General features: G+C 30.8%; 2 protein-coding genes across 32 annotated transcripts in view; one reads left to right on the top strand and one right to left on the bottom strand.

Annotated features, from left to right (window-relative positions):
• Positions 1-922: 922 nt before the first annotated feature.
• LOC139490880 (enoyl-[acyl-carrier-protein] reductase, mitochondrial-like) lies at positions 923-2,235 on the bottom strand. Its single transcript, XM_071278000.1, has one exon. The coding sequence runs from the start codon at positions 2,195-2,197 to the stop codon at positions 1,079-1,081; it is 1,119 nt and encodes a 372-aa protein (XP_071134101.1). The 5' UTR covers positions 2,198-2,235; the 3' UTR covers positions 923-1,078.
• Positions 2,206-24,717, top strand: part of LOC139490877 (sperm-associated antigen 17-like) — a 48,406-nt gene continuing 25,894 nt past the window's right edge. For 7 of the 31 annotated variants that reach the window (XM_071277985.1, XM_071277969.1, XM_071277970.1 and 4 more), the window contains exons 1-20: positions 2,286-2,452; positions 3,717-3,857; positions 4,246-4,437; positions 7,544-7,579; positions 8,225-8,396; positions 8,861-9,049; positions 9,559-9,585; positions 12,972-13,156; positions 13,604-13,754; positions 14,239-14,262; positions 15,553-15,749; positions 16,110-16,247; positions 16,764-17,040; positions 17,421-17,633; positions 18,431-18,451; positions 20,531-20,671; positions 21,982-22,170; positions 23,396-23,583; positions 23,996-24,150; positions 24,511-24,686. In XM_071277985.1, the coding sequence (XP_071134086.1) occupies positions 2,360-2,452; positions 3,717-3,857; positions 4,246-4,437; positions 7,544-7,579; positions 8,225-8,396; positions 8,861-9,049; positions 9,559-9,585; positions 12,972-13,156; positions 13,604-13,754; positions 14,239-14,262; positions 15,553-15,749; positions 16,110-16,247; positions 16,764-17,040; positions 17,421-17,633; positions 18,431-18,451; positions 20,531-20,671; positions 21,982-22,170; positions 23,396-23,583; positions 23,996-24,150; positions 24,511-24,686 (2,905 nt within the window). In that variant the 5' untranslated portion in view covers positions 2,286-2,359. Of the gene's footprint in view, positions 2,453-3,716; positions 3,858-4,245; positions 4,438-7,543; positions 7,580-8,224; positions 8,397-8,860; positions 9,050-9,558; positions 9,586-12,971; positions 13,157-13,603; positions 13,755-14,238; positions 14,263-15,552; positions 15,750-16,109; positions 16,248-16,763; positions 17,041-17,420; positions 17,634-18,430; positions 18,452-20,530; positions 20,672-21,981; positions 22,171-23,395; positions 23,584-23,995; positions 24,151-24,510; positions 24,687-24,717 lie in introns of all 31 variants that reach the window. The other 24 variants (XM_071277995.1, XM_071277976.1, XM_071277977.1 and 21 more) reach the window with 16 other exon arrangements.

The following is a 24,717-nucleotide window of genomic DNA, read 5'->3' as shown; positions in this document are numbered from 1 at the left end:
GTTAACACATACTTTCTTTGGTATCTTACGGAAATTTTTCCATTGACAACAAACATACCACATCATCTGCATTATATAAGTATTGTATAAATTACAACGTATTTTGGTAATCTTGCAAAATGATCGTAATCCCGAAAAGGGACAAGAAGGGTTCCATCAACAGGCCAATAAATAAAATTACAGTTAATTTTAAAAAAAAATTAAAAAAAAATAGGTGTATTTTTTCTCTCATAATAACAGTAAACAGATTCACAACAATGTCAATTTCAAGAAAGCAGACAACAGTTAATTAGTCAATAACAATGCAGCATCAATGATCTTGAATATATGCTTCTTTTAACTAAAATATAAAGGCACAGAACCAGGACATTGGAGCACAGTACCAGGACCGTTTTTCTTATCACCAGCACAGCGTCAGGACAATTCCGTTTAACGAACTTGTACGACTTTTGCAATATAATATTGTTGTAATATACTTTGCATAGTACTTATGACGCATCAGAGAAAAATTAAGCAACAAAACAGTCGTTTTATTGCCGTTCTGATACAATGTAAACAAACCCACCAGCACAGAATCAGGACCCACCAGCACCTGACAGGACCAAATCACCAGCACAGTACGTTCTCTCGCAGGACAACCATACCCACCGTGAAAACTGTCACATTTTAGCTTCAACAAAAACATTGCAATAATTCTAAATTTTCAGATTATTATAACACAGATTTGTTTATACATGTTATCATTAGCTTTTTTATTCTTCAAGTGTGGTTGACATGTTTCTTTAGAGTGATTAAGTTGTTTTATCATGTAAACCTGAATAAGACTTAAAAGAATACATTGTTCATTACTGCAGACAGTGCATGAGTACATGTATATGCTTAAAATACCAAAGAGAATAGATGGATGGATAGCTACAAGAACTATTACACAGTACATTTTAATAGTCGTACAAAAATGTTGCAAAGTTTTAAATGCATGAAATAGATACAATATATTAAAACCAAAAGCTAAGCAATCCAAATTAAAGATACCATTGTGTTTTCCTTGTTTATATTGAATATTTATAAGCGATGATAATCACTCCTGCATTACAAGAACTTTTTTCTGGTTTTGAAAACCTTCTAATGATTTATCAACTGCCACTTGATAGTTTGTAAAGGGTATCAATTCGCTAGGAGAAGGTATAAGTTTACAATCTCTTATTAAATTGCATAGGTTTTTATACATATCTTTCTTCTCATTACTATCTCTGTGTTCAAAATTCCATTGTGTATTCCAATATCCCACTATTTTCACTTCTTTAAAAATCAATGCACCAGTTGGAATTGTCAGTGGTTTCTTAGACATTCCACCATAAGTAACTATAGTACCTTTTTCTTTTAGAAATCGTACAAGTTCAGTAGCACTTTTTCCACCAACACAATTTAAAGCAAGCTTTGGCTTTTGGTTATAGGAGTTGATAAGTTCTTTCATTTCTGGTGTACGAACAAACTCCTCTGTTACAACGTGAGTTGCTCCAAGTTGATTCAAATGGCTCTTTAGACTTTCCAAATCTGGCCTGTCTCGAATTATATTTATTGTTTCAATACCCCATTCTTTAGCTAGCTGTATAACACACTGACCAACAGCACTATTTGCTCCATTCTGAATAACTAAATCACCAGCTTCTAGCATTACATAATCTTTGAGCATACGGTAAGCAGTGCACGGATTAACCATTATGGTTGCTGCACTCAACAAAGGTATATCATTGTCAATTTTGAGCAACATATTTTCCTTTGTCACCGCATGCTGTCTCCATGTGCCCCATGCAGCTTCAGCAGGAATCACCCAGTCACCAGGTTTCATGTTTTTCACCTTTTTTCCTATCTCAACAACTTCTCCTACACCTTCATTACCAACAATAGCAGGGAGTTTTGGTCTGATATGGTATGTCCCTTCAATCATGTTAATATCAGACGGATTTATTGGTGCCATCAACATTTTAACCAAGACTTCATCATCAGAGGGATGATGTACTAAGATTTTTTCTAATGATAAAACTTTTCTAGGATCACCAAAGTCCTTTAGCATAACTGCTTCAGTTTCTTTACTTGTTCCAATATTCCGTAAAGAGATTGTCTTCCCAAAAAAAGAATTCTTTAATTGGTGTTTCTTTAATACATTTGTAATCCTTTGAAAAATCCGACCTGACATTTTTTCAGATAACTTCCAAAATATGGATAAATCGAGAGAATAACGAATGAACGGAAAGAAAGGTAACCGGAAGTATGAGTTGCGCATAAGCAGATTCTTAGCAACCTCCAAACAGATATGGCGGAAAGCATCTTTATTTTCTGATTTTCAAAATAAAACAGAATGTCTAAGGCTGGGAAGAGAGTTAAAAGTGGAGGAGGTCAAGGAGGTCCAGCTAAATGGGAAGCAGGATTACTTGCAGCTGTTTTTGAAGAGGTTTATCTATATTTAAAACCGAAGGGTCGCTTCTTTATCAGTGTTTATAACGTTAAATTGACATATAAATATAAGGGCTTAAAATATATACATAGAGAAACATAGAGTCACTGTCATCTTTGCATACATTGCTCATCCATAATCTTATCCAACAATGAAACATGAAAAATAACACATTTAAAAGATAATGTTGAACTGTTAGATGCACTTAACTTGCACCACTGTCCCAGCTTAGGGAAGGGCTGAATACTCACAAAATTGTTTAACCACGCCACATTCTTCATGTGCCTGTCCCAAGTTAGGAGTCTGTAGGTCAGTATTTGTTGTTTGTTGATTCTATTAGGCAACTTCACGGTTAGTTTACACAGCTGGTTTACATATTGAATAGGGGGCAGATGATCATGTTTTTAAAAGCGGTAGGAATATAAGACGGGATATTCCAAATTCCACATTCTGGCACCGTACCAGGAAGAAGAAGAAGAAATGCAAAATGTAGTATGATAGTACGGGAAATCCAATGCATGTTTCCAAGTATCTGCTCTGTTTTAATGATGTTCCTGTATTTTTCAGACATTTTTACCTCCATTATGAAAATATGCCCCCTATTCAATATGACCAAACTAATACACCTTATCACCATTCCCGCTTTACCTGAGAATCTGTACCGCTTGAACTTTTGACATCATACAACAATCACTTTTTCATTGTGGCATCAGATATTTTCTATTATGACGTCAAAATTTTACGGGAAAACTGTTTGATGTCCAGTAATGGCGGACAAATAGCGATAAGATGTATTGTGAAGGGGTCTATTGAAAAGAAGTGATGATGCCCCTAAACCCACGAATGATGTTCACTAAAACCACAGTTTTTGACGGAAATGCATGGAACTCAAAAGTTGTCTATTGTTTCATATTTTTTAAGTTGGGGCTTTAATAGCCAATACGGTATTGGTTTTTCTCATTGTCGAAGGCTGTGTTATATCCTATAATTGCTTTCATCATTCAGATACATCCACTACATCTGAACTTGTGTTGATATATATATGTGTAGTTGTCTCATTTGCAATCATACCAATACCAAAGTCCATATCTTCTTATTTTTACATAATGTGCATCACATTAACTGGATAAAATAACTAACAAATCTTCAGTGAAATATTTTATCAGTTACTTTCCTGGATTTTTTGGAGCTACTTAAAGCATTTATACTTTGAGTTCTATAGTATGCCTTGATAACCATTTTCTCATCTACTACATTTTAGGATAACTGGAAGCCAAATGTAACATTTGTAGTAGGAAACAAAGTAGAGGATTATTCCTGGATTAAAATTTTAGGAGAAACAGTAGCAGCTGGTTCCAGGAAATTGTTCAGTGTTCTCTCCAGAGAAACATTGGAAAATGAGGTAAGGATACATGTATTGTACATACTGTAAATTCAGAAATTATTGCGTGCATTTATTATTGTGATTTTTGTCATTTGAGACTAAAAAATGTGATTTTAAATTTTGCGATATTGAGAGAAACCCTTCGTAATTCATATAAAAAATTTCAAAATGCGAGTTTAAATTATTGTTATTATAACTCTGTCCCATTTTGTGCAATAATAAAAACATAGCAATGATTTCTAAGTTAACAAGTAACTGATAGACATTTTAAACACTTCAGTCTTGCCTCATGTAAATCCAATCAACATCAATTTCTTTCATCTTTTTTTGTTAATTACAAAGAATAGTTATGGCAAATAGTTTTGTTACATTTGATTTAAAAGTTGTATTTTTTTATCCTACCTAGGTAAGAGAACTTGGCAATCCAAAAGGAAAGAAACCAAAAGAAGTACCTCAGCATTATGAAGTAACAGAATCTATAAAGACTATACTTGATAACAATGAAGAAATCCCATTACCACTACTGGCCAAACTTCTCAAGTTTAAGTTATTGTGGATAAAAAGCAATGATCTTAAGAGGCGTGAACAAGAAAGGAAGGTGAGAGGAGAACCAAAGTTTTTAATACATTTTTAATGCAAAACAATGCAGTATCTAGACAAATTTATATGAAAATTTAGCCATATTTGTCTAAATACTACATAAAATTCTGATAACAAATCAGTTATATATATGCAGGGCTCACGCTACCAAGCGACTTGGGCAAAGAAGTCGCCTCCCGACCGTCACTTCGCTTTCCCCGACCCCCAAAAGCGAAAACAAGTCGCCCTGTTCCTGATGAAAGTCGCTTTCAGTCGCTTCCGTCATCGGACATTTTCAATTTTTACCAAGTTGATGAAACATCAATTTTTTAATGATAATTAAAGAAATTCAGACATAAACTATTCATTATCTTTAGAAAAGAGGTTGAAGCATTGTCTTCGCAGTGTGTATCAGGTTATTTGATAAAAATATAACTTTTTATCACTTCATGCATTTTCGCAAGTTCCAGTGCTTGTTACTCGAAAACGTACATCAACCTAAATTTCGGCGGCAAAATAAGTTTGTTACTTCATTTAAACGTGATAAAAGTTGCCTCCAGTAAATGTTTAATCCATTTATTGCATTAAAACCGTCATGTTCCTTTCCAAATAACTTGTCAAACATCGTTTATTTTTGTAAATTTTCTTGCATTCGTCCGCCATTGACCGATTTCTAAACTACGGATCTGAACCGGACCAGCTATGACCGAAATCCGTACTTTTACAATAATTACTACGGACGCACGGATGGAACAGCTGACAGAAGAATATTGATCCCAAAGGGAAAAATTACGCATCCCACACGCATTAAGAGACTTTTGGTTACATCTAATTGATTGGTGTATATAATTCCCTATATTTTTTATGAATGTTTCAAACTATTGATTAAAGTTGCTTAACTCTGAGACTATTATACTAATATCAATATATTATGGCCCAGCTTAATAACTTTTATATTTTTTTTATGAGAAACACTGAATTTCATACACAAGATAATTTTTAATTAAATTGTAATTGATATGATTTCTTTACATTTTTTAAAATAAATTTTTTTTTTTTAGTGCTAGATATTTAGTTGGTAGTTTCTCACAAGAACCTTAGTAAAACTTAAACAACTTTTAATTTCAAATGTTACTTTAATTGTAATTTTTTACTCATATGAATTGAACAACATAAAAAGAACATTATTTACATATGGCCCTTTATACTATTGTAAAATCCAAACATTGTAGCGCACCCGCGCGAATGAGCACTTCTCTTTCAAATCTCACCACTTCTCCCTACAATTCTGAAGTAGTGTGAGCCCTGATATGATTAAAACAGAAGCTAGTAAATGATATTAACATGATGTAGGTACAAAATGTAATACCCCAAACACTATAAAAACATGAAAGATTATTTAAGATATGTATGATCTAAGATGATAGGCAAATATCCATACATTATGCCAAGCTATATATTAATCTAACTGTAGGCAAGTTGTGGGCAAAGTTTGCCGGAATATTTTTTTCTCACACTGAGAGATATTTATTTTCATCATTCTCATTCAAGTGTTTAGCAAATTTCTTGCAACTGGTCAACTTTGTCAAAATTATCATAAAAGATTTTTTTTAATTTAAATACATGTTGAAATATCTGTTTCAAAAGAAACATTAACTTTGCTTATTCTATGTGAAACATTGTCATCTTTCATTCATGGCTCCACCTCCAGGTGGATTTTATAGATGAAGATGGACCTAAATCAAAGAAAAAGGTGAGATTGTTAGAATCTGTGTCATGGTAGGATTGACCCTTGAGTTATATTTTAGATTACATTATTTTTTAGGTACCAAAGAAAATTAGTTTCTCTTATTTCTGGAGGTTGTGGTTTTTTAACTTCTTACTGTTAATGATTGTGTTTTAAGTGCATGGACCGAAGTAGTACTTATACAATTTTTTATATTCAGTTGATATTTGAAATTGAACTTTTATGTGAATCTATTCTCAGTAGAAAATCTGTTGATTTTTTTTGTGTGACATAGAACTATGTAGACATTTTTTATAGTAAATGTGTAGAACAACCTATCACTTTTTGGTTACAATGTATTTGAGGACCTGATACTATTGATATTGACAGTAACAGGAATTACCAATAGTAATGGACATTAATAAAATTGAGAATGGAAATGGACAATGTGTCAAAGAGACAACAACCGGACCCCTAAACAAAAATGTATACTAGTTCAGTGATAATGGACGTCATACAGTACTAAACTCAGAAATATACACAAGAAACTAAAATAAGAAATCATACAAGACTAACAAAGGCCTGAGGCTCCTAAAGTGTTATCTTTTAAATTACCATTATTACAAGAGGGTGGTAAAGGGCTATTTTCGTGCAATGTTTTTGGCCTTTTTTTTCCCCGTATATTCGTGTTTTGATGTTTTATTTCTCGTGTCTGGCTCGATTTACGTGCTTCATGTTTCCCCTTATTTATTTTACGTGTTTCGTATCTGTGCTCTAAATATCTCGTGCATGTCCCGAATTTGATTAAAAGTTTGTGTGTTATAATACCTTCTGAAATTTGTGTAATCTAATAATAATTGATGTATGTATGTTGTTACCATTCTACTTTTGCAGTATGTATTGTATCAATGAAGTTCACCAAATTACTAATAATAATATATTTTTTTTCAAATAAGAAGCAAGTAACGGAAGCTTAAAGTTGGCCGCAAGGTCTCCATATCAGGCCATTAATAAAGGCTACATGATCTCTAAGAATGACTGAGTAACAACTTCTGGTACTTTTTTCCTTCATATTTACGATTTTATTACTCGTGCTTCATTTTTTCCGATTTTTATTTTTCGTGCGACGTGTTAGCGATTTTTATTTCACGTGTGTCTGTGTTAAGAACCCCCCTTTACCACCCTCTTACAAGGAGAAAGTGGTAAGTTATAAATGTTCATTCAGGTAAATCAAACTTGGACACAACAAAACAGAGAGACAGGGATTTTTGTTTCAACTTTAACTCAAGCTATTCCACTATTTTTAAATGTATTTATATTGAACATGTAGGCCTAGAGGAAGTTCATTGTATCAAATGCGTAGGAATACTAACTTACTTTATTATTATTATTAACAAAGGCAGAAATACTGAGAAAGCAAGAGTTAAACCTAGATGTAAGATGTTTGAAATGAATTTGGGGATGTGAAGGTTATACATCTGTTTAGACAGCTACTCTAAAACACATATATATCAACATTCACTTTGATCAACAAAACATAAAAAATATAAATTATAGGTGCATGGTTCAGGTTGCACTAAAGCCACAGATACATTTTTCAGTGGTGTTGTTATGCAACTTTTGTTGGTGCATTTATCAAGCTGCATTGCACTAGGTTTCTAGCTTTAATAAAAAAAATGGTGTACATGAAAAGTCAGTTTAATCATCTGGTACTGGTAGAAGTAATTTGTGTGTGTTTCTTGTTTGTAGAGTATATTTTACCTCAGGAAAGCACAAATTTTAAAATGCAGATCTTCAAAAATCAAAACTTATTTCTAGATTTTTCTTAAAATGATCTTGAAATAGAAGTTTTAATCAAATTAATGTTTGTTTTATCTTCATTTTATGGATTTGCATTGTCTTGTTACAATAGTTCCTAAATCAAAATGCACTTACTTAATAGAACTACTTATAAGACATTTCTCATAAACAAAGATATTACCAATAGACATTTTTATAGCAAAAGAATAATTGTGATACATTCAGGCTGCTAATAATAGACAATAGTTTCAATGGCATATAATTTGATTCCAATCTCCAGGCTGCCAATGATAAAGGAAAAGAAAAGAAAGGGTCAGCTAAAGGAAAAGATAAACCAAAGTCTGCAGGGAAAGGAGCAAAAGGAGGGAAAAAGACCCCAGAACCACCTTCAGCTAAAGAAGGGTCTAAACTGAGAAAAAGAGGAGAAGAGGATGATACAGGGAAATATATTGGTAATACATTGTACTACAAAGCTGCAGGAATAAATATCTTTTGATAGCATCAAAACATACCTTAAGAAAACACACTGCTATTGCAATTTGATAAAACTGTATAAATATTTATTTCCTAAGTAACTAATAAGGTAATACAATGTGAAATGACTACATTATTGCACAGTTACGACACATGTATGTCCTGGACAGTCTGCTACAGGTTCCACAACTTACAAGCTGTAAATCTTAAAGGAACATTATTTTGTCACTTTGCACATCTTTTACTATAATAAAGCTCATAAAAGACTTTGTTTTAAAATAAGGGTTCGATCTGAGCAATAATAATTATGTCATTAAACAAAATTAGTGAAGAATTGAAATGCAGACTAAAATTTGTACACTTAAAGTTATTATGGAGATGTAGACAGATTAAAAACTTACATACACTGCTTTGTTTAAAATAAATCTTGTTTCTTTTGCAGATGATGAACCTGATGACGGTGCCAACCATTATATCTTGGTATGTGGATACAACAACCCTCACTTGTTTAAAGAGATGGCAGAACTTGGTATCAATGTAGACTCCGTCATCAGGATAGGTTCACAGGACTATGAAAGATTTGAAAAGAAAGATGACGAACCAGCTATTGAAAAAGATGAAAAAACACTAGGTATGTTGTTCAATGGTGAACTTGAGATCTTTTAAATTTTGTTTCAATCATCTTAACTGTCAATGCTAACTGTCCATCTGATTTTGAGGTTTGGTTCTTTCAGATCAGTAACAGCTGAGTAGTTTTTATTGACCGTTATAGAACAATCCTCTTTTTATTCAAATTTTTTATTTTCAGTTTTGTCAATTGAACCAACCCCCTGAAGTGTTACTAGTATGATAAGGTGTCTTTAGGGTGGATGTTGTTTGATAACATTAAATGACAACCAGAATAGACCAGTATTGCAAGGAAATAGAGGTTCTTCACATTTCCCAGCCTACACATTTTGAGGACATCACCAGTGTCTAAATACATTAATGCATTTTCTTTTTAGAGTTTCCTTAATTATAGCTATCAACTTCTTTATAAGAATGTAGTTGATTAATTGGTTGTAAACATTATTAAAGGTTTCATACTCATCTCATTTTTTGTACACAACCATTTTGTGCAGTCATGAATGCATTTTTCAGGAAGAGGCAGGAGCAGACAACTGTTGGGTAGGTAGAGACGACACATTTTGTTCAGTTTTTTTTCAGGCATGGTTATGAAGATTTCATTATTCCATTATGGTTCATCCACTGTCTAGCATGTTTATATCATCTTATTTTCTCCTATCAATATTTCATCTTCATGAAACTGTTCCAACTCAAATGTACTCTATCATTTATTCATACCTTTCGTTGTCTTTTGTTCCCCCCGAAGATTCGTTGAAATAAGTATTCTGATTGAATTATATATATATATATAAGTACGTCTGAGTCGCAAATTTACAGATCTAACATTGTTGGGTTGATGTTTAGACGAGTTGTATATATATATATATATGAAGAGGAAATAAAACTCATTTTAACAAAAAATCTAAACATGGCAAACTTATTTTATTTCTATAACTATTTTGGTTTAGTCAAGCTAGATATTGGAGATGTTTGATGTGCATTTGTTCAAATATTGTTAAAGGTTTTATTTAAGTACATTATGTACAATTGTTTTAAATATGGTGACAAGTTATGCACAGGGAACATGTTTTATCAATGCACATTATAAAAAACAAGTTAATCACAACATTTAAAAGGAATTAGGGATACATGCCTTAGTAATTAAAAAAAACTGTTCTGTTGAGAAAAAATAAGGGCCAAAATATGTATATCTATTTCTGTCTTGGTTTAAAAAAAAATAAGGATGAAGTGATTTTATTTCTTATTATATTTTTTAAATAAAATATGGGGAAATGGTCTAGACTTTAACTGTGCTAACTAAAAATTTCCTTAATTTAGTTGGTAGGTACATGTAGGTAGATTGGAAATATTATTTAAGTTTTTATACGACCGCAAAATTTGAAAAAAATTTCGTCGTATATTGCTATCACGTTGGCGTCGTCGTCGTTCGAATACTTTTAGTTTTCGCACTCTAACTTTAGTAAAAGTGAATGGAAATCTATGAAATTTTATCACAAGGTTTATGACCACAAAAGGAAGGTTGGTATTGATTTTGGGAGTTTTGGTTCCAGCATTTTAGGAATTAGGGGCCAAAAAGGGCCCAAATAAGCATTTTCTTGGTTTTCGCACTATAACTTTAGTTTAAGTGAATAGAAATCTATGAAATTTTGACACAAGGTTTATGACCACAAAAGAACGGTTGGGATTGATTTTGGGAGTTTTGGTTTGAACAGTTTAGGAATTAGGGGCCAAAAAAGGGCCCAAATAAGCATTATTCTTGGTTTTCGCACAATAACTTTAGTTTAAGTGAATAGAAATCAATGAAATTTAAACACAATGTTAATGACTACAAAAGGAAGGTTGGTATTGATTTTGGGAGTTTAGGTCCCAACAGTTTAGGAATTAGGGGCCAAAAAGGGACCCAAATAAGCATTTTTCTTGGTTTTCGCACCATAACGTTAGTATAAGTAAATAGAAATCTATGAAATTTAAACACAAGGTTTATGACCATAAAAGGAAGGTTGGTATTGATTTTGGGAGTTTTGGTCCCAACATAATAAGGGGCCCAAAGGGTCCAAAATTAAACTTTGTTTGATTTCATCAAAATTGAATAATTGGGGTTCTTTGATATGCCGAATCTAACTGTCATGACTGTGTATGTAGATTCTTAACTTTTGGTCCCGTTTTCAAATTGGTCTACATTAAGGTCCAAATTGTCCAAAATTAAACTTAGTTTGATTTTGACAAAAAATGAATCAGTTAAGTTCTTTGATATGCTGAATCTAAAAATGTACTTAGATTCTTGATTATTGGCCAAGTTTTCAAGTTGGTCCAAATCGGGGTCCAAAATTAAACTTTGTTTGATTTCATCAAAAATTGAATAAATGGGGTTCTTTGATATACCAAATCTAACTGTGTATGTAGATTCTTCATTTTTGGTCCTGTTTTCAAATTGGTCTACACTAAAGTCCAAAGGGTCCAAAATTAAACTTAGTCTGATTTTAACAAAAATTGAAATCTTGGGGTTCTTTGATATGCTGAATCCAAAAATGTACTTAGATTTTTTATTATGGGCCCAGTTTTCAAGTTGGTCCAAATCAGGATCTAAAATTATTATAGTAAGTATTGTGCAATAGCAAGTCTTTTCAATTGCGCAATGGCAAGAAATATCTAATTGCACAATATTGTGAAATAGCAAATTTTTTTTAATTAGAGTTATCTTTCTTTGTCCAGAATAGTAAGCAAGAAATATCTAATTGCAAAATATTGTGCAATAGCAAGATTTTTTTTTAATTGGAGTTATCTTTCTTTGTCCAGAATCAACTTAAATCTTTGTTATATACAATATACAATGTATATTCACTTTTTACTACCAACTGATAAATTAGAATAATCTTTACCATTCAGTGATAACAAGCAGTTTTTTTACATCTTAATATTTTATGATGTATTTAAATGAGTAGTTATTGTTGCAAACTCCATTAGAAATTTTAATTGAGATTTGTTTGGAATAAGGGAAAGGGGGATGTGATTAAAAAAATTGTTCAATTTTTCTCATTTGAAATTTCATAAATAAAAAAGAAAATTTCTTCAAACATTTTTTTGAGAGGATTAATATTCAACAGCATAGTGAATTGCACTAAGAGAAAACAAAAATTTTAAGTTCATTAGAACACATTCATTCTGTGTCAGAAACCTATGCTGTGTCAACTATTTAATCACAATCCAAATTTAGAGCTGAATCCAGCTTGAATGTTGTGTCCATACTTGCCCCAACCGTTCAGGGTTCAACCTCTGCGGTCGTATAAAGCTACGCCCTGCGGAGCATCTGGTTATTTTTTAGGGCCTTATGAAAAATAAAATGTCACATTGAATTATTTGAAAGCTGTAGGGACGAACAAACTAATTAAGTAATTGCCATTTGTTGACGTATCGCATATATTTATTTTTTGTTTATCATTTTGTACTTAAATGATGCTGTTAGTTTTTTTCTTTTTGAATTTTTGCTCATTGTTGAAGGCTCTATGGTAACCTATAGTTGTAATCTTCTACATCATTTGGTCTCCGGTTGAATTTTTTTTGTATACTAATAAAGAGGAAACATGAAACTTATGTTATGTATGAATTAAAATATACAACTATATTTATGTATACTCTTTTTTAGTGCTATAGTTATTTCTCTTAATTGTTATTTTTATTTTTCAATGACATCAAAAGCAATACACACCATACCTTAGGGTCTGGATTGGGTTTATACAATAGATAATAATGGGCTAGAAAACAGAATAAAGATGAATAGGCAAAAAAAAGAATAAAAAGTAAAGAAAAACCACCTCAAATAGATATATGAAACCTGTTATCCAATCTGGCTTACTTGTTATCAACCACCTTCTATTTTCATATCAGGCACTGAAATTTAAATAACTAATTATTTTTTTCAACTGTAGCTCTTGAAGAAGAGGAAAGAAAACAGAAGAAGAAATTTAAGAAGGAGTTGAAAACTTTCTGGAAAGATGTTATACTACTTTTACAGAAACCTCCAGATGATTCCAAACTTCATGATATTTCAAGAATGGAATATGAAGTCAAGTCTCTGATCATCCCAGAAAACTTGGAAGATCCAGAACAAAAGGTATGTATACTCTAGTTAATGAGAAGTTTTACAACAAAGATTTAAAAACTTGGCACATTTGCCAACAGATATAGGATAATAGAACAGAAATAGACTGATAGAAAGAAGCATACAAAACTTTTAAAAAATCAATATCTTAGATACTGTGATACCATCAGAGAACAACAATGTGGTTTTACTACTTCAAGGGATCACAGTTACTTTTAGATTGCTCTATATAATTCATTTTTACTTTTCTATCGCTGGCATGTAACAATGTTGCTGTATGATATACTTTGTTCATGATTGGTGTTGCTTTTGCTAATTGTACTAACTTTTATTTCATGAATTCTTTATTTAAAATTGCAGTATTGAGATATTTTTATTCTATTTTTAGGCTTTATTTAGTTCAGCTGTGTTTGAAGATATTGCCTGTATGATTTATGACTTGAGTGTTTCTATTTTTAGGCTTTATTTGGATCAGCTGTGTTTGAAGATATTGCCTGTATGATTTATGACTTGATTGATTCTAGGAGGCAGTACAAAAATTATTTACAGAATCTGAAATTAATTCATGTTCCAGTATTTGGACAGCCATCACCTCCCTCACCTGGTGCAGGTAATTACTTTGACTTGACTGTTGCTCTCCATCTTTTGCAACTTGTTCAAACTTCTGATCAAATTGCAATTTGTTTTATAAAACCAAACTGGTCATAAATTTGAACAAACCGCTGAAGAAATCCACAGTCAAGTTGTGAAAGTGCTAGATGATAATACAAAGCATATACTTACAATCCTATAAGACTTTAGCTATTAACTGAATGTTTATACTAAATTTCTGCACGAAATGAACAAAATATTCTATCAGTAACTTAACTGCATTATAAGATTTAACAGTTGATACTTGTATTGGTGTTTACGTTGCCCTTTTCCATATATTCCAATAGAAATACATAAAGTTTAATTTTGGAGTGAAATGTATCCCGGTTAAAATAACAGTTCATATTTTTTCCAGTGGATTCACTTTTGTTCTATTTTACACTAATATATATGATTTTAAAAATTAAATTCAAATGTTTTGATTAAATACCTATGTATTATAGGAATTTCTTTAAACAGTGTGGATGGTAAAGGATCTAGAATAGTTACCAGTTTATTGTTATTATTGTTTATTGTTTGTTACTTGTGCTTATTGTTTTTATTAGCCTTAACTTCATGGTGTGTAAAGTCTTGCAAAGCATTTTAGGACCAAAAAAAAAACACAAATATATATTATTTATATGTGTATTGATAAATTACCTCAGTAGATTTATATGTAGATCAACACAGTCGAAACTGATTTAATTACAAAGACTTTAATAGATTATCAAACAAACATATTGTGCTTCAGGAAAATGCATGACAATTAGGAAGGCTAATTTTTGTTTTTATTAGATAGAAAAATACTAAGTATATGGTAATTATGCAAGTACAAAAAAGTTCCTTGTTACCTTCAATATTTTTTCTCAACAATAACTTCAATGCATATGTATGCAGCATTCTTTTGATATACCAAATATTTATAATTCCTTGAATTAAAGTGTTTCTGATATGACGGAATATGCACTATGATTTCTTAAAGTTGCAGTCATTCATTGAATAAATATATCTTGTAAGAAAATTGAAGGCCACACCAATTTGATTTCTTGATCTTTGGACTATACAGGAACACACATCCATGTTTGCCAATGAACTCCATGTTAAAATGTGCTTAACTTCATAACACACAAAGCATCCCAACCTTTCTCTACCATGAATATTATCATTTAATTGATGTTGTTAAAATTTATAGTTATTTTCTGAGATATATCAAAATGTCAGTGATGGTCATGAAGTAGCTAAGCATTTTATAGTATTTCTTGGCTATACAACTGTTTACACATTCAAAAAGGTGTGACTTTTGTTTCTAAGTCCGTATTTAGATAAAATACAAACACTATTTCTTTTTTATTCTAACCATTTAGAGATCATAATGACATTTTTTATAATTTTAAAAGTTTCTCTCATTCCCATATTTTGTATCATTCCTTGTTCCTGAAGTTTTCTGTATTTTAACATAGTTTGTGTTTGCCCATTTCAAAATTATCTGAAGTTTGTCAAATTTTTTCGAGTTACAATTATCATCTCCAATTTTTCGATAACATTCTAGGCGATTAGACAATTATAATGCACCGTAACAACAGGCTACATTTGAGAAAAATGACTGAAAAGATTTTTACCTATTTCTTCCGTCGCCATGTTGGGATCGTCGTAATTCCAGTTACGATTATCAGTTTAACACCAGTGAATGTTCAAAGTCTGCAGTAATAAATACAAACAAATATTTTTGACTTAATTGTAAACTAGTAAAGATTCATGTGATGATATTATTTCTTCAGATGATGGGAAACCAGTTTCTGGTGCTCCAACACCAGCTGCTGACAAAGACAAAGGTGCCCCACCTCCTGCAACATCAGTTGTTCCTGACCAAGATTTTGTCACTCAAACTGATATGAGATATTACAATGATCTGATGAACTGTGTACCACAGGAATCTGTCAGTGTACCTTTAGTCATGCATAGCATGCTAGAACAGGTAACAAATGTTGTTTTCCTTTTGTACAAATGTCCTTAAAGTCATAATTCATTTTAGTATTTTTATGATAAATTTACTGTCAATGAAACTTTTTAATCAATCAAAACATTGAGATTTCTTAACTTCAGCAGTATCAGATGGCCTTAGTTTAATATGGTACAATTTTATGAATTTTTGAACATCACTATTTTATAAAAATGAAAAATGAGCCTAGCGTACACAGCTATAAACATGAAACAAATGAGCTGTGGATAAAGTTGTTTTCAAGATCTTTTGAAAACATCAGAATTTGTAATATGTATGTTAAAACTTTTTATTTATATTCTTATGTAATAACATTTGTTCTTTTCTGAAATTAAGATTGTGGCGACAGAAGAAAGTAAAGAGCCTCCTAGTGAACAAGTGCCACCAAGACGTAAAGATGGACTCAACTCAGAACTTGCCAAATATATCAGTGGAATGGCATTCAAACTTGCCCTTACTGAGGAGGAACATAATGTGAGTTGTCTCCCCTTAACTCTGAAAAACTTACTCAAAAGGAATAACGTACTATCTGTTTAAGTAAATAGAAAGAGATAGTGAACTATTTGCAGAAATAAAAATACCATTTACTTCAGATTTTTATTTTTTATTTTTGCATAATAGATTCTTTGAAACCTTGTATTAAATAATGAGGGAGATGATTTCTTATTATACTGTGTATTATGTAATCGTTTTTTCAACCTATAAAAATTCAAATATATAGAGAGTATCTGAATGTTCACTTTTTTCCTTTCTATTTTAGATTCTAACTCTTGAAATAAATAGAAAGATATTGGTCTATTTAGCTTAACAAAAAAAACCATGATATTGTTTTATTCAGCGTTTTTTTTTTAATAATTTTTTCATATTGAAACCATGTCTAAGATAGTGAGGTAGATCATGTCCTTAAAACATAAGGTATTTTTTTTTAAACCTGAGAAATATAAATTTATAGAGAGTATCTTAATGTTCACCTTTTCCTTTCTATTTCAGATTCTCTCTGATGTTTTTGATCTCCCAGACCGACCACCAGAGAAGCCATCAGGACCACTTTTGATGAATGCTAATGACAAAATATCACAAAATTGTCAGAATTTAAAAACAATATATGGCTTTAACCCAGAACAAGTCGAAAAAGAGATGTTAGAACGTCTTCCATTCTCAGCTATGCTGGACTTACCACGTCCTACATCTGAAGTGGCTAAAGAAAGAGCTGCTAGACTGCAGGAATTGGTACACTTCTGTGCCACAGGTGGACTGTCCCAGTCAGGTAACAAGCTCATGTCTAACACATCAAGAAATTGAAGTGGTAATGGTTATCTGACTTATTATAATCATTACCATAGAAAAGTCATGTATATTCAGTATTTGCCTATAACCTACACAGTCTTGGTACCCATTGGAATTCTTAAAACGAACTTTTTTCATTCACTTAGAGAACTCATATTTAGTTTTTTTAACAGAAATTGAAAATCACATGTATCACTTTGTTCAGGGATTCTGTAGCAATTATTCTTTAAAATTGCAGAAATACAGTGTATTCATATCAGGAAATTTGGGTTTGATGCACAATCTATAAAGCATAAAACTAGTAAAATCACATTTTATAGAATGATGATAAGTACATGTAATGATTATTCTTCTTTTCAGAAATTGATAGAGCTTTCAAACAGTTTGTCTTTGAGTGTATGGATTGGTCAACTACCGATCCTAATGGATTCATTATGACAAAAGAAGGTGAAGGAGTGGTGCACACTGTGATCCCATGGGATGACCCTTATCCTTTCTTTAAAGGAATGATCCCACATCACTTAAAGTCTGCACTGAGAGATCCCATGTCAACACCATCCGAGGAGCGATCAGGTAATTAAGGCTTCTATTTCAATGGTGTGATTTGGTTGAAGTTTTGTTCCACTATTAACACTTTGTGTGGGGTTTCATTTCAGCTTACGGTAAGGGTCATTTCATGTAAATCTATAACAAAGGTTAACATGATGATGGTAAAAAATCTTTCACTGGTAAAACATTTTTTGAATGTACAGAAATTGCCATCAACATAGTAGTATATTTAGAACGAAGAAACTTTGTTTCATGGTGTCCAAAATGTTTAGGATTTATGAATAAAAGTATTGATCATTTTAGTTTTTAGCAATATTGAAATATTGCATGGGAAATGTATTCCTATAAATCATTTGTTTCTTTGTTAGTTTGATATTAGATAATTTACAATAGGCAATGAATGATAGATGAAATTTTACAACTTGAGCATGAAAAAAACACATAATTGCATGCAAACTTGTATTATTGGATATTACTACTATAACAAGATTAAAAACCCACCGTCAATAAAATAGACTTACAAATATATCATGTATAAATGGTTGCTGTGTTGTTAATATGGATTACAGTTTTAATTTTTGCTTTATTTAATGTGTTTGCAATAAATGTTGTACACATTTGAATGTGTAAAGCACACACTATATATACATTAAAAATAAAGTATTGTGTGTTGATATTTGATTTAAGCACAATTTCAGTATATTTGTTCTAGCAATTCTCTTACGACTCCCTGTTTGCTAACTGGTAATGGTATCACTAGAGTGTTTTAATGGTTAAATGCATATCACACAAGTGTTTCAATTGTTGCTTTATTTGTACAGTGCGAATTGATCCTGTACCGAGTAAGTCGTTCACCATATTGTACTAGCATAATTTCTATCATAGACAGTCAACTAAAATTACTCCTACCTTCTGCCATTGTAACTACTTTTATAGATTTGTTTTCGTGATTAAATAACAGAAACATGTACTGTATTGTATAATATAAAATGTAAGGTTACCCTTTTAAAAACTTTCCAAAGATTTTAGTTTTCATCTATAAAAAGTAAATACTGTAATTTAAGCTGGCTTAAAAAAAAAATGAAATGTTAAGAAAATGGTATGATTACAATAATGTTTACATGGTAATCATACAATAATGTTTTGACAATATGTTTCAAACTATTAAGACAATAAAAAAGAAAACATATAAAACAGGAATTTGAAATGTATATACATTTGTACTGGTATAAATTTTGAAGATTTTGATCAGATTCTTTAAGAAATGATTGTTGGCAACCATTACTTTATTTAAGATTTTTACATTGGTAATTTTTAGATATAAAATGGTTATCCATTTTAAAATTTAGAGTAGACATACTACTGTTGAGACATTGTTTTAAATTCTTTTACTACAAGTACTTGTAAAAAAACAAAAAATATGATAAATTTGCCAATGAATCCAAATTTTCTTTTTCTGTCAAACTAAAGACCTACAACAATTGTATTCCCCATTTTCAGTTGACCTTGAATCCAGTCATTTGTAAATAGATATAAGTCATTGAGATTTTCATAAATGTTTGATTTCATATAGAAGTAGTTTAAATTGATTTATAATAGAATAAAATGAACCTAATTTTTTAAGGATAAATGATATCTAACCAAGTGGACAGAAATATTTGGACGTAACATTATTAAAACTATCAAGACTTCATGGTTTTAGTTGACTGTCATGCTTATCACAAAATAACATATCTCATTGGACCATTTTCATGGCTTTTTTTAAGATTATTAGAAAATAACTAAATACACATTTTTAAAGGCACTTTTTGCAATTTCTCTTCACATTTCTTTATTAAAAATATCAGTTTTCAATATTGAAGAAAATTCAATGTTTTTTTTTTTTCAGAAACAAGATTATTAATTTTATTTAGTTAAATACCAAGATGATCTTTTTGGTAGTTTTGTACAAGTGAAAAAAAAAAATAACATTGTTTTGTTAATAAAATGTTACCAGCAAACTGATATTTAATAAGTTGGGAATTAACAACTTAATTTTCAAATTATATTTTGACAATCTATTTAAAAAGCATCAAAATCAAACCAATAATAATACATTGTACCATGAAATAGATCCTTCAATCAAATGCATGATAAATATATTTATAATTTATTACAGTGGTCTTTCTAACTCTCTACCTTTTCCTGTGCACACCAAGCTTTTTTCTTATTACATTGGCTTACATTTATATAATTTTGTAAGCTTTTATTTTATTTTTATTTATTTTTTTCACATGTTAGACTTTTTTTAAATTACAATTCTTTAATTTTATTTTTAATTATTCATTAGAACAATTAGCAGATTTATATGATCCATAAATTGGTTTGTGTTTGTTGAATTCACATTAGATATTTTTTTTACCTGCAATAATAATATAGACAAATTTTATTTTTTTTAATTTTAATTTATTGCTTCAGTTATATGTAATGTCAATGACATGGATCAGTTATTTTATCAGATGACATTTTCAGAAAGCTTGATGCTTATGACCAAAAGGAGAAAAACAAAGATTTCAAAATTACAGGATTTAAAACCCAAGTCTCACATTTTTATGAATTTGAACCAAAACTGATACTCTTACTGAAATAGAACAGTAGGAGAAAGACAGCTTATGCATAGAATGATATACACCCATTTTATTTAGCTCATATAAAGTTCCTCAAATGAGGGAATTTTCTTTATGTATCAAACCTTTTAAGGTGTGTTCATCGGTTTATGTACCTTTTTTAAAGACTAGAGGTAGTTTTCTGTACAATCTGCGCATTTAATGCAGTTCTAATAATCCAGTGTTGCACAGATTAAATTACTTGATGATTGGGTTACCATTGCAGAAGTGAAGAATATTGTAGATTACTGATTATTATTGATATTTTTTACACAGGAATAGATTCTGATTTAATTGATTACTCCATATCTGGCACGTCTTCTGATGTTACACCTATTGTGTCGCCAGTACCACCACCTCCTCACCAGCATGCAGATACCAAAAAACGACCTTCAAGGTCAAAGAAGAAACCTAAACGTAAATGCATCGTGATTTGCTTAATGTAACATTAGTCCCTACTGGCATGTTACATGTAGTCTCTTGCTTTTATTTTATACATGTAGTACAAAAATGTATCGTGTGTTTTGCTATTTTTTAGTATTTTCAGGATTATGAGAAGACAATATCATACAATGCAGATTCTGTTTCTATATCAACAGATTGTATTCATTCTTACTGCTGCTTTTATAGTTATGAATGACATTAGATAGATTATATTTTACAGTTTTTCTGTTTTAGCATAGGTTTCTAGATGCTATATTTGAATTTAACGATATAAAAATGAATTGATTAATAGTCTAAATGCTAGAAAAGTACTAATTTACTGTATCCTATTAGTGCTACATAAAATGATAAGTTACTACAATTTCCTGACAATGATAATAATATTTTTTTCAAAATTAACTTCTTTATGATTCCAATATTCCTAACATAAAGGAAAATAATTTTGACAAACAATGATTCCGAACTTTACGTTTTGAGTTTTTCCTCAGTCAGAGTTTGATATTTTTGTTATTTTACTTTTAATTGACAACAACCAGTTTTACTTTTTACTGACAACAACCAGTTTGACTAAATGCTAATGTCAGATTGATATCTTGTTAAAAAAGGACAATTAGTTATTCCTATTTGAACCAAATTTATTATAGTTCTAGTAGAGATATTATTTAGCCTGATCCATTTGTATTTAGGCTCCCAAAGTCACCCTGTATAGTCCAGTGTAGATTTTTAAGGCTTCTGTTTGGATTTAAAGTCTTTCAATAAATTAGTTTATAAATGCTTTAAATAAATATATCAGTTCACATATACCTTTTGAAATATAATTTTTTACCAATAAATGTCTTTTTTTTCTCTGTTTTTAAGCTAATTTTATACTAGTTATTGATCATAAATGATATTAACAGTTTAAAGAGGAAATTTTCAGTTGTTATATACAAATTTTTATATTCTTGAATTTAGAAATATTTGCCCAAGATTTTTTTTAATTTTAAAAGAACTGTATTTTTTAAAATAGTGAGGTGGTTTACTTAAAACTATTTTAGGAATGTATATAGTGTTGTTTAATGAAACTGCTTTATGGTTCAATTAGATATGAATAAGCTATCTGCAAAGAATTGATCCTTCAAAAGGCATTGAATTAGCATGAAATAATAAAACTTTAGCACATAGATAATTTAATCTTTCAGAAGACAACATGTTGCATAAGAATATACTTTTATTTACACAGAAAAAAAGGAATTGATTGATTGTTGAAATAGTTTGTAAGTTAAATTTGAACAATTTTGTAGGAGCCGCCTCCCCTACACCATTAGAGGAGATGGGATTGGTCCACAGAAAGAGTGATGTAGCCATACAGAATGATAGATCACGTCCTGGGTCATCTGATAGTGGCAGTCTAGCAAGTAGTAAGAAGGGAATTCTTAGACCATCATCAAGGTCCAGTACTCCAGAAAAGAGGAGGTCCAGGAGTAATTCAGGTGAGTGATCAACCCTGATAACGTTGGAATAGGAATTTGTAGATAGATATAGGAAGATGTGGTATGAATGCCAATGAGACAACTCTCAATCAAAGTCACAATTTGTAAAAGTTAACAATTATAGATCAGAGTACGGTCTTCAACACAGATCACCAAACAGCAAGCTATAAATGTTCCCAAAAATGACTAGTGTTAAGGTGGTACCTAACACTACAGGGAGATAACTCTGTAAAGTCAGCTAAACGTTTTAATTACATTGTGTTGTAAACGGAATGTTAAGCTTCTCAATGATCAAAATTGGTGTTTGTCAAACTGCTATATAACCAGTGTAATTTTTCTGACAAAACGGTTGGTTCAAAATTTTTGAAATTTTTATATTTTTGTTAGAGGGTCAAAGTAAATACATTGTCCAAATTTTATGAAAATTAAACGAGCCAAATTAATTTTAGTGAAAGTGTTGGGTACCACCTTAAGGCCTTTATAAAAAAATTTAAACACATGATAGTAAGGGATGGACTTTTCAATCCCTTCTTATTGAAAATACAATTGACAGGAGTAGATCTAGTAGTAATTTAGTAAATAGAAATAGTAGCATGGGACTTTCTGTGTCATCTTAAAGGTCCTATTCACCAGAAAAGTGAATAATGTACTCTGATAACAGGCAACTGACATTTAAATGGAAGTTGAGTCAAAATTCTTTAACAATCCTGGATATCTCAGCTTTCTAGAGAGAAATAAATTGATAAGCTGTATATGTCCTAGTAAAGGTAGATGGAAAGGAAATCATAAAGTAAAAAAGTTGAATATTTAAGCTTGCTTCAGTAACTAAGTTGACAAAAATGAATACATGCATGTACAATCAATGAATGTGCAAATTCAGAAATTATTGTGTTAATTTATTATTGCCATTTTGTAATTTTAGATCTAAAAATGCTATTTTATTTTTTTTGCGATTTTGAGAAAAATCTTATAAAAAAAATAAAAAATGGGAGTTTTAAACAATTGCTATTATAACTATGTCACATTTTTCCTAATAATAAAAGAAATCACAATAATTTCTGAATTTACAGTAGTCAAATATTACCATTTTTTATAATTTTTATGTTTGTCATATCTAGATCTGTTTTGTAATTAATTTGCCTTTCTGTTTTGTAGTTGTTCACTTTGTTTTATATTTTTCATGTCTACAGCTGTTTTGTGATTAATGTGTCTTTCTGTTTTATAGTTGTTCACTTTGAGAAAGATGACACTGGTAAACCAGTCAGACATGTAGAAATGGAAACAGAGGAAGTCATTGAACCTGAACCATATAAAAGTCCAGAAGAAAGTATGCATGAAATTGTTGATGCACAGAAACGTAAACTGGATCAGTGGTGTTTTGCTGAACATTACGAGAAACCAACTCTACTTCAGGTTAGAGGTCATAAAGTCAAATCTGATAATAAACTCTCTGAAAAAGTTAATTTAGGTTTTATAGTAAAAAGTAAAATTTATAATTTCACTTTTTTTTTTATCATTTTGCAAGCAACTGGTACATGTTTTAGGGATTAAAAAATTTCCGCATTTTAAATTTAAAACAAAATTAAAGTTTCATTCTGTTATTAACTCACTTTGAGCAAATAAAATCTAATAGATAAAAAGGATGCACATTATGTTTTGTAATGGTTGCCTTTTATAGCTGACTTTACAGTATTGATTTTGTTCATTGTGGAAGTCCATGCAGTGAGGTAAATCTACAATATTTGGACTTTTGTTTTATAGTTGTCACAATCATAACACAACTCCTGAAGTTATACTTATTGTTTAATTTTTTTGTTATATCTAGATCCTAAAAGAAGCCATTTACTATTTACCATTTGTGGACACCTACTATAACAAGAGAGACCACTCCATGATGGTTGTTCTACACAATCCACACTCCTTTGAACTTCAGAACCATGTGGACTGGCATACAGAACTCCACAGCAATCTAGGATTAAGGTTGGCATTGGGTTTTAACATGCAATTTTTTACATTATCAAACAATGTACATTAATAATTTATTTGATTAAGTGTTGCTTTTATTTTTACAATCCATTGTAGACATTGATGAATTTAAATCATCACAAATGATGTTAAGTTGGTACCCAACACCTGCACTATAATTAACCATTTGCTCTTTTAATTTTTATAAAATTTTGTCAAAATATTTACTTTGTCCCTTGGACAAAAATATAAAAAAAAATAAAAACTTGAACCACAGACTTTATTGAAACATTTTCATTGCACATACCAGTATAGCAGAGTGACTAACCCAAATTTTGATCATTGAGAAACTTAATATTTCCGATTATTTTCTAGAAATTACAAGGAATATGTAGAGGAATCAATAGCCGACTGGACCAAGGAAGAGGAGGCTAAGTACCAGGCTGGACTTCTGTCGCAGGAACTGGATAAAATGAGGAACGATGAAGAGGAAGCAGCCAAGGCAGAAGCTAAAGCTACAAAAAGAGGGAAATCACCAGGGAAATCACCCAGTAAGTTGAAACATGGTAGCACTGCAATTTA

The sequence above is a fragment of the Mytilus edulis genome, chromosome 10 (genome assembly GCF_963676685.1).
Source record: "Mytilus edulis chromosome 10, xbMytEdul2.2, whole genome shotgun sequence".
NCBI lineage: Eukaryota > Metazoa > Mollusca > Bivalvia > Mytilida > Mytilidae > Mytilus > Mytilus edulis.
The sequence above is the reverse complement of the archived record's forward strand: the minus strand, read 5'-3'. Positions and strand labels throughout refer to the sequence as shown.

What these genes read in the sequence shown, in the direction of transcription:
- LOC139490880 (XM_071278000.1), bottom strand. Translation starts at nt 2,197, where the DNA reads ATGTCAGGTCGGATTTTTCAAAGGATTACAAATGTATTAAAGAAACAC.